Genomic DNA, 15,586 nt, shown 5'->3' on the forward strand with positions numbered 1-15,586 from the left:
TGCCTAGAGTAAGGCGTTCCTGGACTGGTTACGGAGTATTGTCCATGTACATGTACGTTGATGTAAATCGGAATTGTAGTTCCGATGTTTGAATTGGGAATCAATCGAGAGATAATGAGATTGATACAGTTCAAGTGAATCAAGGCACATCTAGGTAGAAGATAAAGAAAGCCGTAAATGTATTCAATGGGTATCGGGTCTGTCCATAGGACCAGACTACATAATTATGAAGTTATATGAGTAAATGTATCTAGACCAAAGACAAAAAAAAAAAAACACAACTTCCATTCCGAAAACCACTGCACGGCAGAAGGGTATCTCAAACCTTCTCTAGTGCTTCGCGGTGACACTGTCGCCGGTCAGTTTTTCGACTGCTTCTTTGGCCCTGTTCGGTAGAAAGGAGATCTGGTTAGCCCGAGGTTTCATATGAAAATGGAAAAGGTGGATCACAATGACAACAGAATAACGGGAAAAGTAAGGAGAATGGGGGAGGGGGGCGAGTGGAACACTTACATGTCACCGAGAGCAACCATGCAGACGGTCTGCCAGATGCCCAGACCGACACGAGGAGCCACACCACGGTAGAGGCCACGGATACCGTTGCTGTCGTAGATGTACTTGAAAGTCTTGCCGACGGTCAAGTTCTTGGGGCGGTTAGGGTCAGGGGTCTTGCTCTGCATCTCGACACGGATAACCTCAATGGGCTGGTTCCAGGCGGACAGACCACCACCGAGACTGGAAGCCAAGATCTTTTCCGCGGCGGACAGCTTAGCGCCTTCCTCCTTGTTGGCAACTTTGCGGATAGCCGACTCAGCGAGACGGGACAGACCGAAGCGGGAACCCCAGTTGGTAGTCTGGCGAATGGCGACGGCGTTGACGCCACGGTTGATACCGCGGATACCCTCCTTGCGGTAGATATCCATGAAGGTCGCGAAGGTGCCGGGGGGCTTCACACCGGTGGCGGCCATCTTGTGCTTGGTAATCTCGACAGTCTTCATACAAGTGCAGAAGCCCATGGTAGCGTAGGCCTGAGCGACACCGCCAGCCATGCCACCGCTGATACCGGAGACAAAGTCATTGGCACCGAAGGAGCGGGCGTAGTATTCGGCCTCGGAGGCGACGAAGAGGAGAACCGCACCCTTAGTGGATGCCTCAATCCAGGCCCACGGAATGAGTCCCTGGTAGTCTAAACATCCGATCTCGCAATTAGTTTTGAGTTCCTCACACCTGGCGGACCCGGTGCCCCCACGCGCTAGTTAGGGCAGGTCGGGGAAAATTGGGAAGCGGGTATTGAATAGATTTAGAAGCGGGTATTGAATGGACACTTACAACCGAAAATGCCGCCACGGCCCCAAATCCGACCCATAGCGCCCGCGAAGCTATCGCCCCGGTTTGCGGCCATGGTTGTCTTGATCACCTCCAGCGGCTGGGGGATAGTTAGTTTGCCTTGTTTCCTAAAAATGATAGGAAGGGTATACCATACCTGTCCCAATGATGTAACCTCAAACAAATTCAATCCTGCGCCTAGCAACAAGTTGCTGAACTTGACGGGCTTCTTCTCGAGCTTAGGGGCCGAGGCCGCGGACGTAGTTGTAGACATTCTGGGATGATGGATGCGCTGAAAGGGGCCCTGACCAAGGGATATAGGGGGCTTCGTGCGTTTGAAGAAGGGGGAGGAGGACTAAGAAAGTCGAAAAAGAGGATGAAATTTGCAAGTGGGAAAGTGTGAATGGAAGAGAAAGAAGAGGGAGGAAGGTAGAAGGTAGATTGTCTTATAGGATCGGGGAAAACTAAAGCTTTGGGGACAGTAAGCTGGGGGGGACTCGTACCTGGTACATCCGATCTCCAGAGTTTCCACTCATACCATTGGGTACTCGGTACCTCCCATACCGGAAGGAATCCACTGTTGTAATTCGGAGCAGTTCACAAAATACATACTTATATTTGTTTTTATTTTATTCTTAATATATTTGTTTACTTTTACAATATATAGCTGTATATATTATCTATATATATACAATTATTACCATTCTATGTATTCTATGTATTCTACCTAAGTAACTAGTTATGCTCTCTCTCTGTTGACATGTGGAGACGTTGAGTTGTTCCCAACAATATCCGCATGTGATCGATTCAACACAGGTAGTCGTCAGACCGTGTGATATCCTACGCTGTACCCTTTGTACCGCATTTAACACCTTGGGGCTTATACATAGTTACCTAGGTAGGTATAACTAGTTAGTTATCTGAATCTACATACATATGCATGCACGGAATATATAGCCGCGTGCTGCAAACAAAAGTACTGTATGAAAAGAATAAAATGAAAATCATAAATGATTTGAGATGGAAGTTCTGTTACAAGGCCCGCTCGAACCGATCAAGTCCCTATCATACAACATGAAAATAACCAAAGACTCTCTCGGTCAAACAAAGGAGATAATACAAAATGTCTAACCCGGGTTTTCAACGGGCCCCAAGGATGATATTAAAAAAAAAAGAGATGGGAAAATTCATGCGCTTAAAGCTTAGCACCAACCAACTTGGCGTAGGCCTCAGTGCTGAAAGACTTGGGGCGCTCAATGGGCATACCGAGAGCACGGTCGATGATCAGCTGGGGAAGGACACCAATGGCACGGGACACACCGAACAGAACGGTGTAGTAGTTAGCCTCGGTCAAACCGTAGTACTGGAGAAGGACTCCAGAGTGGGCATCGACGTTGGGGTAGGGGTTCTTGGTCTTTCCGTGCTCGGTCAGAACGCCGGGGGCGATCTTGTAAACCTGGCTGACCAGCTTGAACAGAGGGTCATCGGGCAGCTTGCGGAGAGCAAACTCGCGCTGGGAGACGTAACGGGGGTCAGTCTTGCGCAGAACGGCGTGGCCGTAACCGGGGACGACCTGGCCGCTGTTAAGGGTGGACCAGAGGTAGTCCTTGATGGACTGGTCACTGATGTCGCTGCCGACGGACTCCTTCATCTTGGTGATCCAGTTCAGGACCTCCTGGTTAGCGAGACCGTGAAGGGGGCCGGCAAGACCCTGGAGACCAGCGGACAGAGAGAGCATGGGGGAGCTCAGGGCACTGCCAACCAAGTGGGTGGTGTGGGCGCTGACGTTACCACCCTCGTGGTCGGAGTGGATGGTCAGGTACAGACGCATCAGCTCAACGAAGTCCTTGTTGCCGCCGAAGCCAAGCTGGTTGGCCAAGTTGAAGGAGTAATCCTTGTCCTTCTGGACAGGGGCGACCTTTCCATCTTTGAAGACGTTGCGGTAGATGCGAGAAGCAATGGTGGGCAGCTTGGCGATGAGGTCCATGGAGTCCTCGAAGGTGTAGGTCCAGTACTCCTTCTTGTTGACACCCTTGGCGTAGGCCTTGGCGAAGGCAGACTCGTGCTCGAGAGCGGTCACGGCCAGAGAGAACTGGGCCATGGGGTGGAGGGTGTTGGGGCAACGGTCGATGAGCTCCTCAATGAACTTGGGAACGTCGGAACGGGCAGCCCACTCGGCAGACAGGTTACGGACCTGCTGCTCGGAGGGGATCTCGCCGGTCAACAGAAGCCAGAAGAGACCCTCAGGAAGGGGCTCCTCACCACCGGGAGCCTTGGGCAGGAGCTTTTGGCACTCGGGGATCTAATAACAGTGAGCAAGCAGGAATCAATCTCCGGGTCGAACAGAACTTACAGTGTAGCCACGGAAACGGATACCCTCCTCAGAGTCGAGAACGGAACCCTAATAAAAAAACCATAGTTAGCGTCATGATCTGCCAGGGGTTGTGAAATTTCTCAACTAACCTCCCAAACGAGGGACTTGATACCACGGGCACCACCGTAGGCCTGGTCGAGGGTAACCTCACCAATGACCTTGTTGCCGTGCTCCCTGAAACGATTGAATACCGTGATTAGCTGGTGTTTTGATTTTGAATAAAAGGGCGCGTCACATACTTGCGGAGCTTCTTGACCTTCTCGATCTCGGCGGGCAGGTTGTCGGCGAAGGTGTCCTTGAGGGACTAGACAATCAAACCAAGTTAGCATTCGGTTGGAACTTAGTTGAATCTGAAGAGCATTATCATACCTTGGTCTTAGCGGAAGAGTAGCAGCGCACGCCATTGAAGGCAGCGGTCTGCACCGGCTTCGCGATGGAAGACCGGAGAGCGGTAGTACCGATTCTGAGAGAAGAAGCCATGTCGACTCAGACAGGATATAGTATAGGGATGGGTAATATGGAGGAAATGGAGAAGTGGTCACAAAGCCTGGGGGAAAAGAAGAAAGAAAGGAAAGAATTCGGGGAGGAGCTCTTTTGCGCCTGGAATTTTCTCGGTTTTTTTCCCATTTGGCCGTATTACAGCCGGTACGGTCGGTACGGTAACTGGGTCAACTTTCGGGACGCCGTGGAAGCTCAGTCAGCTATGGACAGCTCTTCCCCCGAGGTCGTCTCTACTGTAATTTTCCCCCCCAACGGTACGGAAGAGCACGGGTTCGGGCTGCCGGCAGATCTGTGATGGTCACTACGTAGTGAATTGCGAAATACAGGAAATTTGATTTTGGGATATGTGTTCTTTTCTACTACAACATGTACTATGGTAATGCTAACTATATATCTACCGATATTATATATATATATATATATAGTATATATAACTATATCAATTGTACTTCGTACTCCGTAGTTATTTAAACATTTCAATAATATACGTAATCAAATCCTCCCCCATTTTGCCCCGGTTCTAATGTTTCTAAATTTCGCGGGCGGTATTGCAAATACACTGAGCGGCAGGTAATGACGTCGAAAAGTCGCCATTTTCTTCCGTGCTCGCCATCCGTCCGATATGGAAACCCTCGGTAGGACCTTATCAGATGCATATTATACTACATCGTCCATACACGTGGATGTCATGTTACATTCGATGCTATGACCTCGAGTAGCATAACTGTAGATCGCAAATTCTAGGGCTATCGGTTGTACAGAACATATATACCTTGTTGTACAACATACAAATGGCCTTTCTGAAATGGTTCACCGAGGGAGCTATAGGGCGGGAGCCAGGGGCAGAAATGTATTGGCGATATGACCACGGGTCCCTCGGCTCATCAGCTGTAATCAGCTGTAATAATAATAATGTAGGGAGTAGTTAGTTATGTTGGAAGATGCTGTACTTTATTATTGTTGATTAATCAACCTTTCATTGGAATCAAAAAGGTCTTCAATTTCCTGTTTAGTAGGCTTCAATCACTACTTCAAGAGAGAGCTCATAATCATTACTCTCGACAATATATATAACCACCAAATATGATATATATATATAAAAAAAGACTTTATAAACAAATGCAGAACTTCAAGGTCAATACTTGAAAACTGAATGTTTATTGACATGAGCCTTGCGGTTGTTAGTTAGGGTCTAACAAGTCACCTCGGCCTCTCTTTTAGCCACCTGGACAGATATAAGACCAAATACTCCGGTCCCGTACAACAACCAAAGATGTAAATTGTAATCAACACGTGATCAATCCACAATAGGACTAGCGTCAGTCGCAGAGTCTGCTTGTCCCCTTTGATGATCCTTCCATTAATCCTCATCTTCATCCCCTCCCCCCATCTCAGCATCCTTTTTCTTTTCGATTTCATCAGTTTCTCAACTTCAGTCCACCCGCTGACCGCGCTGGACTTCACTGGATCCTCTTGGACTCCGTAAACCCTGATCTGGTTTTTCTCTGGGATCTCACTGCAAAAAAAGACGCTCTAGGCTGTACATCTCCCGTACTCCCCGTACTCTCGTACTCGGCGCCAGGCAGCCCTTCCTGGACACAATATCGCTAGGCTGTATTTCAGCTGTAGGCGGCTATTCTCTGGTCGACAGTGAATGCGCTCGTGGAGTCTGTAGTGAAGAAACCGACTGGGACTCGATTAAACATATCTTCTTTTCATACTGAGAGATTGTCCGTCGCGTCACAAGCGCAGTAGCCGGGACCTCTCTCGATTGCTTCCTCCCATCTGCATAAAGCCTTGACTGGGAACTCTTTTCATTCTTTCTTTCACGACTCCCCTTCCGCGTGGACTTCACGATAGTATTTTCCGCCATGTCTTCCGCAGTAGCTGAACTGGAGAATCTTCTCCAATCCATGCTTGCTCTTAAACCGCCTGGCGTATCCGGTTCAAAGATTGGTGGCATCACAAACTTGTGCAATGCCAACGTGCAGGTACGCTTATCCCCTTTGGTCGATTGATTCATCTCATTGGTCCCGCGGTGATCCATGATATGCTAACCCTGCCCGCAGAACGAATCAGTTCTTATTCAGAAAATTTACACTCACTTCAAGAAAGCCCCGGGCTCCCACAAGCTGGGTGTGCTCTATGTGGTAGACTCAGTAACTCGGCAGTGGGTAGAGGCCGCTCGCAAAGCCGGTCAGGTTCCTGGCGGCGACGCCCCTGATGGAACTTTCGCCGCCGGTGTCAAGCGTGTCACAGATCTTTTGCCCATCTTGATGACAGACATTATCAATAATGCTCCCCAGGACCAAAAGGTACGCAATAGGAAAAACCTGTATCATGATAAACCTCGTTCCCCAGCCTCGCAGCCTTGGCGCTGGCCAAGCCTTGCACATTGTATCCTGTGCCTCGATGTACTTCAATCCGAAGATCATGTCGCCTTTAACCAGACCGTTTCGAACATGTAACTCACCTATACCCTGTCATGATTTAGGACAAGATCAAGAAGCTGGTCGACATCTGGGAACGTGGTGCGACTTTCCCAGGCCCGATGCTCAGTTCATTCAAGGAGAAGCTGAGCGCTGCTCAAAGTAAGTCCTCAAGGATGGCAATGTATGTCGATGATACTCACATTTTCACTAGACGTCGAATCGAACACCCCCGAAGGATCCCCTGCACCGAACGCCAACCCGATCGGAATCCCGCAACAATCGGCGGCACCTGATACCTCGAGCATTCTGAAGGCTTTGGCCGACATGGCCAAGCAGAACACTACCACGCCTGCTGCTCCTTCGTCTCTTGCGCCCGCCAACCCTGTGGGTGCTTTCAACTCGGCCTCTGTGACTCCTGCCAATGACCCGAGCTCGCACATGGCAGCTGCCATGAATGCACTCGGTGCTGGTGGACCTGTCGCGCCTCCCTTTGCAGGTATGCCCGGCATGGCTCAGAACCCTGCCCTTCAGCCGCAGAGTCAAAGTGGAACCCCGATCTCGATGCCCGCCGCGAACCCGTTGACCGCGATGCTTCCTCAAGCTGCGCAGCCTGCCGCACCCGACTCGAACGCCATGGCACAGCAGCTCCAGCTTCTTCAGATGCTCGCAGCCCAGGGTATCCCTCAGGACCAGTGGGGAACTGCCTTGCAGCTCTTCAGCATGACCAACAATGGTGGTATGGGCGGTATGCCGGGTATGCCGGGTATGCCTGGTATGTCCGGAATGCCTGCGATGCCTGGAGGACCGATGGCTGGATTCAACCCGATGCAAGGACAGAACGTTGGTGGGTGGGGTCACTCGGACGCCCAGAATAAGGATGATCGTGGCCGTGAATACCCTCGCTCGCCGCCCACTGGATATCGTCGCCGCTCTCGCTCTCCAGGCTGGGATAGACGCCGTACTGCCTCGCCCCCTCGCCGTCGTGACAGTCCAGTTTATGGAGAATATGGCGAATCGCCTGGTCGTCGTGGAGACCCGCGTGATGCACGTGGCCGTCGTGGTAATGAGTATCGCCAGCGTAGCCCTCCTGGTGGTCGTGGTGGTGGTAGACGTCGCTCGCCTTCGCCTGCTCGTAACAAGGATCCTAACCTGCCTCCCCCTGGACCTAAGTTCATTGAATGGGACTATTCGATTGGTCAAGGTACGATCAAAGTCTTGAGCCGAACTCTTTTCGTTGGTGGTGTCACCTCCTCCGAGACTCACCTCCGTCAACTCTTTGGTCAGTTTGGTATTGTTCAAACTTGCATTGTCAACGTGGATAAACGCCACGCTTTTATCAAGATGGTTAGCCGTACCGATGCCATGCAGGCGCGGGATGGAATGGAGTCTTACCGTACTGGTGAGATGCAACTCAGGGTAAGTTTTTTTCTTTTCTTTTCTTTTTTTTTTTTTCTGGTTATCTGTTTGGATCTTATCACTGACCTTATCAATATAGACTCGTTGGGGTGTTGGCTTTGGCCCCCGTGACTGCAGCGACTACCAAACCGGAGTTAGCATCATTCCGATTGAGCGCTTGACTGAGGCTGATCGCAAGTGGATGCTTTCGGCGGAGTATGGTGGAACTGGTGGACGTCCTATTGAATCTGGAATGATTGTTGAGGAGCCCGATATTGAAATTGGCGCTGGTGTTTCTTCCAAGGCTATCAGCCGTCGCATCGCCACTGACACTGGCGGCAAGCGAGGCCCTATTTCCACTCGCACCAACCCTAGCCCCCAGGATACTCGCTTCGGCGGTCGCCGTCCTGAGCGTGATGGATACGGTGGCGGTCCCCAGATGGGAGGTAGTGAACTTGACATGCCTAACATGAGCAATCAGGGAGCCGCACCTGCAGTTCCTTCGTATGGCTTTAACTTTGCCAGCATGCCCATGCTTCCTCCTGGATTCATGATGGGTGCTCAGCCCGGTATGCCCGGTGCTCAGCCTCCTTCTGGTGGTCAGGGCAACTGAATTTTTCTTCCTCATTGATGCGTGCATATGGTCCAAATAGGTTGCGCGCACTGCGCATGGCAAAGGCGTTGGGAGGGATTGGACTTAGGTTTTTTTTTTATCTCAAGGCATATCATTCGGCGGGTGGAGGTTTTCGTTTTTTTCTGCACTTCTCTTACCTTTTTAATTTTCACAGTTGTGCATGACGTCTCGCCAATGGTGATTGAAATAGGTGGACACATTCGGATGAAACAAATTTTACGAGAATTCAAATAACTCGTTAACGTGACTTCAATAGTTTCCTTGTGATTGTAAGCTTTTTTTGTTTTTTCGGCTCAGCCATGTGATTTCCCTATGGCAAATCTAGACGTGCCCTACTTGTATGTTGTAGTTAGTATCTATCTTGTAAACAGCGAACCTGTGAATTACTATATACAGTTAGTTTTGCCTCTTTAGATTTAGTGCCCCAATACGCTGTCATTAGAAGAACCTCGGAAGAAGGTATAACTAAATAACCTTTAAAGTGGTAGTTAGTTAACTATGTCTACATGAAATAGTTATATCTGCAAATTGATATATCTATCACCTATTGAACCCCCGTATTAGGCTAGACCAGGGCTGACGGGCCGAGATCTTCGAAGGTAAGCTTACAGACTAGAACATGCGTAAAGCAAAGATCAGCATCCTCATTGCTTGACTTCATACTGCTGTAGTCAACTGATGGGAGCCAACCGATCTGTCATCCAGATCACGTGCAACATCCTATACAACAACCCTTTTATTGAGAGTTGGTCTCTCTCCCATTTCTGCATACTCATTCTAGTTGTAAAAGTATTCATTGATATCGTATCGAGGTCATAACTATGCTTACCATGTCGCTATATAGTGTCCTTTCAGGTGTATTCCATCTTCATGCATGAGAACATCCATATGTGTCAGAACCTTCAAGCAGTACGGTCCGGCAGAGCCTTTGATGCCTGGAACGACTGCTCAAAGTCAGCAATGATGTCGTCAATGTACTCCGTACCAACCGAGATGCGGATTCCATCCTCCTTGACACCGGAATCACGGCGTTCCTGCTCGGTGAGCTGCTCATGGGTGGTGGACCAAGGGTGGATAGCCAGAGTCTTGGAGTCGCCGACACTGCAGTGTGTTAGTAAAATGGGTTCAAAGGAGAAGCAAATGAGAATGAGTCATACTTGGCAAGGTTGGAGATCAACTTGAAGTTATCAACGACCTGAGCACCAGCGGCAGCGCCGCCCTTGATGCCAACAGACAACACACCACCAAAGCCGCGGGGCAGGTACTTCTTTGCGAGATCGTGGCTAGGGTGATCCTCCAGACCGGGGTATGACACCCAGCTCACATTCTCGTTCTTCTGCAACCATTTGGCCAGGGCGATAGTGTTAGTTGCGTGTCTCTCGCAGCGCAGACTCAGAGTCTCCAGGCCGAGGATCAACTGCTGCGCAGCGAACGGGTTCAGGGCAGAACCAAGGTCACGCAGGATCTCCACGCGCACTCGGATAGCATAAGCAAGCGAGCCAAAGGTCTCCCAGAACTTCAACCCGTGGTAACCCTCGGATGGCTCGACGAATTGGGGGAACCGAGCAGCGTTCTTGCCCCAGTCAAACTTTCCACTGTCAATCACGACTCCAGCAATGGTGGTACCATGGCCACCGATCCACTTTGTAGCACTGTGCACGACAATATCGGCACCGTGATCAATTGGGCGAACGAAGTAGCCACCGGCACCGAAGGTGTTATCGACCTAAAAGTAAGATTCGTAAGCTTTGCATCCTTATACGCTTTCTAGACAAATAACATACCACCACTGGAACGCCCTTCTCGTGTGCAGCCTTAGCAATGGCCTCAAAGTCCGGAACGTTGTAGCGGGGGTTACCGATAGACTCGAGGTAAACAGCCTTGGTACGGTCATCAATAGCCGCGGCAATATCCTCAGGCTTGTCACCCTGGATGAACTTGGTAGTGATTCCCATGCGCGGGAACATAACCTTAAACTGGTTGTAGGTGCCGCCGTACAGGTTGCTGGTGGAGACGATGTTGTCTCCGGCATGGGCGAGGGCCGAGATGGCCATGAATTGGGCAGCCTGGCCGGAGGCGGCAGCAACGGCGGCAACACCACCTTCCAGGGCGGCAATACGCTTCTCGAAGACATCGACTGTGGGGTTCATAATTCGGCTGTAGAGGTTGCCGAACTCCTTGAGGCCGAAGAGCCTCGCGCCGTGGGCCGAGTCATTGAAGACGTAAGAGCTAGTGGCATAAATTGGGACAGCGCGGGAGTTTGTGGCTGAATCGGGTTCATGACTTGAGAGCTGTTAGACTGGTCTTTAAATTGGGGAGATCGGACACTTACCCAGCATGAAGTTGTAGAGTGTCAAAGTGAAGATTCTCGGACATGGTTCAAGAATGCGGGGGAAGCTAAGTGAATTTCGGATAAGACACTGTTCAACAGACCGATACCCAAGCGTATTAAGATTGAATTGAAGAACACAAAGAAAACGAAGATCTAGGAGAAGAAGGGAAAAGGGAGGGACAAGGGACAAATCTAAGATAATGTGGGGTGCAGATGGCGTGATTTGGTTGTTCCTGAAACGAAACCATAACTACGTTGTATAACTAGTTATAACTCTTGATCCCTATTAATGTATTAATGTATTAATGTATTGATTATATTTATTAATCCTTAATAGAATTATACTAGTCTAGCACTATATTTAGTCACATATTTAGTACTATATAATATCACTAAAATCCCCCTATAGTACCTCATAACACGCATCGTAGCACCGAAATGACCAAAGGTGGTGAATAAGCTTGCAGGTCGATTTCAAATTATAAAAGACATAGTTGTAGAAGGGGGTTTAATATGGGATCCAACAAACATTGTAGCAAAAATAGGGTTTATGTAGGTGGTGTTGAATAACAATGCTCTCCCTATATATCCATGTACTCCGCTTAGAATTCCCCATAACGATAGATACCTTCCTCAAGAGCTTTGATCCGGAGTGCCAGAACCTTAGAATAGTATCCTGCAGTTGCCAGGTTACCCCCATGAAAGTAGAATCCCGGGTGCCTACTATCCTGCCACATGGTCCTGACTTCGCCTTCGTTATTGTAACCCCAAACATCAGATGCCTTATCAGCCACCTTGTTGCCCAGAATCGTTCTTATTTCCGAGCGCATATTGTCGTATCCAGCGAAGATAATTTCGTCAGCTTCTAGCTCAGAACCATCGGCAAATTTCAGCCCTCGAGGCAGAACTTCAGCAATTTCCTGGCCTTGCTTCAACTATTGTGCGGGGTTGCGGGGGTGCGGAGTGCGGGGTGCGGGCTCATCCACCGCGTCTTAAGAGCTTAACGCCCATAGACACATGGGGTAGCTCCCATGGGTTTAGTAGTTGGTATATTAGTAGTCAAAGATACAATTCTTACCGTATTATTTAGTGGGCTCGAAGAAAGACATGTCCTAAGCCATTGGGCTACTGATGAATAATATGATAGATCCTGCAAATTAAATATAAAAAGGCCAAAGATCCTCTGAAGTGTCTATTACTCTTTGGGAGGTCTGTCTTGGAAGTTAAATACAAACCCCAATGCAACTCATCAGTATTCACAGCCCTCATACCCACCTTGCCTTATCTCCATGATGGCTTAGGAATAGGCCACTAGTCTCCGCATCCAGACGCTCAATTACCTGGAGGCTCTTTCTGACACTCTCCTCGGACTGAATCTGCCCCTTGAGCTTAGGCTCGACTGCCTGAAACTGCTTCAGCATGACTTCGAGCCCTTGCACTACCTGGGGAGGTTTATCTCCTGCGATGATATCAGTGTCCATCATTGCCTTGCTGTGGGAAAAGGTCACTTACCCTCCCATGTATCAACCCATCCAGGGCTTAAAGCCAACACCTTGATGCCTCTAGGCGCAAGTTCTGCTGCGTACTTGGCGACTTGAACATTCATCCCAGCTTTCGCGACAGAGTACGCGACAGCATAGCTGACACCACTCTTTTTGATCAAATCCAAATCTGCCATAGCGCTAGAGATATGCACAATCTTCTTTTGGATACCCTTCTCAATCAAGGGTAGGAAGGCGTTTGTCGTCCATATACCGCCGTAAATAGCGGTACTAAATGGCAGGTCAAAAATTGCTCGAGTGGCTTGAGCATCAAAAGGAATCTGAGTCGGATTGGAGGACATGGTAGCCATATCAACGGCGTTGGAGTTGTGGATAAGCACGTCTAGTTTACCACCTGTGATGACGGCTGCGGTTGAGGCAGCCTCAAGAATGGACTTTGGGTCTGTAACGTCGCCTTTGATAACGTGCACGTTAGGGTTATTGGAGGCGAGCTTAGATATTTCGGGCGATTCGGGGTCTCGCACAATAGCTAGGACCGTATTGGTCGTATCAGCAGCGAGTTGGCGCACGAACTCGCGGCCAATGCCCTTGGAGGCTCCGGTGATGGCGTATGAAGACATTGTTTATCTTTATTCAAGGTAAAAGAAAAGGTATTTCAGTGATGAATGTATTGGATATTCGTTCGATCTACTTGCCTTTTATATAGTCCACTGGTTAGTTATATACTTCGGCGGATTACAAACCTGTTCCGACCGGATGGTCCGGTTCCCCCGGTCCAACGACTCAGCAACCGGTCAAGGGTCAACCGGTCGCTCCGTTTCCTGCCCGGCATTTTATGCGACATCATGAACGTCACAATATCTACAGTCAAGAGGAGGGCATGCGTTGCATGCACGACTGCCAAGGCGAAATGCACGCCGCAAGCTGTCAACCTGTGCCAGCGGTGCGCCCGGTTGGGAAAGTCATGCACATACCTTGACCTTCCGCAGATCAAGAGGAAGCATAAGGCTGCACCGAGGTAATCCTTCCAAACACACATGGTACTTGTGGTATTAATTGTAAATATAGCCGTGTGGAGGTGCTAGAGAAGAAGGTCGACCAGCTGACGTCGCAGTTGGCTGCCTTAACCCGACAGAACGGACCCGATACTTCTAATCAACTCACCAATAACTTGGGCTCATCTTGTGACCCTGAGCTAGATTCGACAAACATTGTCGCACTGTTAGAGGTTGCTCAAGACCCGTCCCACGGCCTCAATCCACCGACCAGCTCCATTCTAGAAGGCCAACCGTCTATCGTAGATCAAGGGCTTTTGAGTGAAGCCGAGGCTGAACGCTTAGTTATGACCTTTCATACTGACTTGGTGTCCACGTTTCCCTTTGTATTGATTGCGAACGGCGAGACAGCCGCTCGCCTTAGGGACCGAGAGCCTTTTCTATTTTTGTGCATTGTGGCCGTGACCATGGGCAGTGCGCATCCTCTGCGCAAAATAGTTGCCGAGGAGATTATGAAGCATATTACGTTGAGGGTCGTGGCACGGTCCGAGAGGAATCTCGAGTTGTTCCGTGGTCTGTTGGTTTACATCGCATGGTACTCATATCCTGCAGAGAGATATCACCCGCAACTTTTGCTGTTGGTTCAGCTTTGTGTTTCGATGTTGTATGATTTGGGACTTCACAGAAAGCCTAGTCCGAATTTGGATGAGCAGCGGGTGCTGCTTGGTACGTATTGGCTGTCGGTTGGGTGAGGTTGTCTGCGCTGGTAGATGTGACTTCGGCTAAATATATATTAGTTTATGTGGCACACTCGGCCGGCCGGTTATTATGAAGCATGATGTTCGAATCGATGAGTGCATTGAGGGTATAATATCTACCGAGCATCTGTCGGATCGGTGGATTGCGCCATTTATCCATCTACAGTCGTTCTTGGCAACAGTGGATGAAGTTTACGCTTCGATGCAATCAAGCGGTGGAACGGTGCTAGTTCAAGTTACGCGCGGCTCTCTGCAGCGGAAATTTGATAGCGTGAGGGAATGTATAGAAAAAGATATCTCAAGCTACCCCTCATCAACAGGTATGTCTTGGACCCAAAGTGCCTGATGGAGATTGACTGACTGTTGCAGAGAATGCAATACGCACTGAGATCAAATACGTGGAAATGCGGCTCGAGGAATTATCTCTTCGGGGCGAACTGTGGATTGCGGAGCCTACCAGCGCAGTCCGGACAACGATGCTGGTAGGTGTAATCCAGCGAAGCAAGGAACTCATTCACATGGTCAAAAACCTACCTGTGTCGGAGATTGCCCATATAACAATATCTACAAGTGCTCGTATATGTGCCGCAGTGGGCTACATACCCACTGCAGTATTGACCCTTCTCAATCTCATTACTAGCCCTATCGACTCTTCCATGGAAGCCCAGGTGCAGGCCGTCGTTGACGCAGCAGAGTATCCCAAGGTTGTCACAGAGCTTGCCAACGCGCTGGAGACGAAATGTGAGGGAATGTCTGCTGCAGATAAAGAGACAGATATTGTGGGGAGCCTTTGCTCTAAAATGCGGCTATTAGCACGTTGTTATCCATATCAAATCAGGGCAATTGTTGGAAGTGCGCCGTCCCAAGAGTCTATGATAGCCGTTCACAACAATGAATTTGCTGTGACACCTCAAGTCTGGCCGGATGGATCTACCTACGGCGATCTGGACGACATGTTCCCTATCGACGACATCCAGTGGGATTCTCTATTGAGTGATTTTACTGGTTTTAGCTAGCATAGCTGATATCCATGGATGTTGCCTCGAGAGGTTTATAGGGATATTGAATTCATTCAGGCATCTTACGGACAGAGTCGGAGCTAAGGGGTCTTTTGACAAAGGTGCCTTACGTTAGAAGTAATACAAAACTCTAGTAAACAGTTATATCTTGGACCTCTAACTAAATGAACCAAGAAACGCCACATGATGATCGATAATTTCTCTTCCAATTGCCCAATGTCCCCAAGGCTTATCAAGTCCCTAGGCGCTTCTCTCCCCGAATAGCCGATTGGCAGCCGAGCCCCACAGTTATCGCGCAGACCTTCTCAATTAGGAAAT

The 15,586-nt window shown here is 49.3% G+C and overlaps 6 protein-coding genes across 6 annotated transcripts; 2 read left to right on the forward strand and 4 right to left on the reverse strand.

Annotated features, from left to right (window-relative positions):
- Window positions 1-330: 330 nt before the first annotated feature.
- Window positions 331-1,600, reverse strand: N7516_000032 (putative mitochondrial DNA replication protein (Yhm2); the record flags this gene model as incomplete). Its single annotated transcript, XM_057212754.1, has 4 exons — window positions 331-385; window positions 514-1,186; window positions 1,330-1,426; window positions 1,484-1,600. 4 exons carry the CDS (start codon window positions 1,598-1,600, stop codon window positions 331-333), a joined length of 942 nt encoding a protein of 313 aa, XP_057074637.1.
- Window positions 1,601-2,315: 715 nt separating this feature from the next.
- On the reverse strand, window positions 2,316-4,357 carry cit1 (citrate (Si)-synthase CIT1). The gene is made up of 5 exons (XM_057212755.1): window positions 4,070-4,357; window positions 3,940-4,004; window positions 3,790-3,874; window positions 3,680-3,727; window positions 2,316-3,628 (listed from the first exon to the last, which is right to left on the reverse strand). The coding sequence occupies exons 1-5, from the start codon at window positions 4,178-4,180 to the stop codon at window positions 2,522-2,524; spliced, it is 1,416 nt and encodes a 471-aa protein (XP_057074638.1). The 5' UTR covers window positions 4,181-4,357; the 3' UTR covers window positions 2,316-2,521.
- Window positions 4,358-6,072: 1,715 nt separating this feature from the next.
- Window positions 6,073-8,641, forward strand: N7516_000034 (Nrd1 complex RNA-binding subunit; the record flags this gene model as incomplete). Its single annotated transcript, XM_057212756.1, has 5 exons — window positions 6,073-6,192; window positions 6,271-6,516; window positions 6,696-6,792; window positions 6,845-8,049; window positions 8,129-8,641. 5 exons carry the CDS (start codon window positions 6,073-6,075, stop codon window positions 8,639-8,641), a joined length of 2,181 nt encoding a protein of 726 aa, XP_057074639.1.
- Window positions 8,642-9,564: 923 nt separating this feature from the next.
- On the reverse strand, window positions 9,565-11,038 carry N7516_000035 (O-acetylhomoserine aminocarboxypropyltransferase/cysteine synthase family protein; the record flags this gene model as incomplete). Its single annotated transcript, XM_057212757.1, has 4 exons — window positions 9,565-9,763; window positions 9,820-10,388; window positions 10,447-10,945; window positions 10,995-11,038. The coding sequence occupies 4 exons, from the start codon at window positions 11,036-11,038 to the stop codon at window positions 9,565-9,567; spliced, it is 1,311 nt and encodes a 436-aa protein (XP_057074640.1).
- A 1,221-nt stretch (window positions 11,039-12,259) lies between these two features.
- N7516_000036 (SDR family oxidoreductase) lies at window positions 12,260-13,116 on the reverse strand (the record flags this gene model as incomplete). The annotated part of the gene is made up of 2 exons (XM_057212758.1): window positions 12,260-12,453; window positions 12,507-13,116. The coding sequence occupies 2 exons, from the start codon at window positions 13,114-13,116 to the stop codon at window positions 12,260-12,262; spliced, it is 804 nt and encodes a 267-aa protein (XP_057074641.1).
- Window positions 13,117-13,341: 225 nt separating this feature from the next.
- Window positions 13,342-15,265, forward strand: N7516_000037 (Zn(II)2Cys6 transcription factor domain-containing protein; the record flags this gene model as incomplete). Its single annotated transcript, XM_057212759.1, has 4 exons — window positions 13,342-13,514; window positions 13,565-14,239; window positions 14,289-14,569; window positions 14,619-15,265. 4 exons carry the CDS (start codon window positions 13,342-13,344, stop codon window positions 15,263-15,265), a joined length of 1,776 nt encoding a protein of 591 aa, XP_057074642.1.
- Window positions 15,266-15,586: the final 321 nt, after the last annotated feature.

Source organism: Penicillium verrucosum, assembly GCF_028828655.1.
Source record: "Penicillium verrucosum strain IBT 35672 chromosome Unknown utg000001l_segment0_segment0, whole genome shotgun sequence".
Lineage (NCBI taxonomy): Eukaryota > Fungi > Ascomycota > Eurotiomycetes > Eurotiales > Aspergillaceae > Penicillium > Penicillium verrucosum.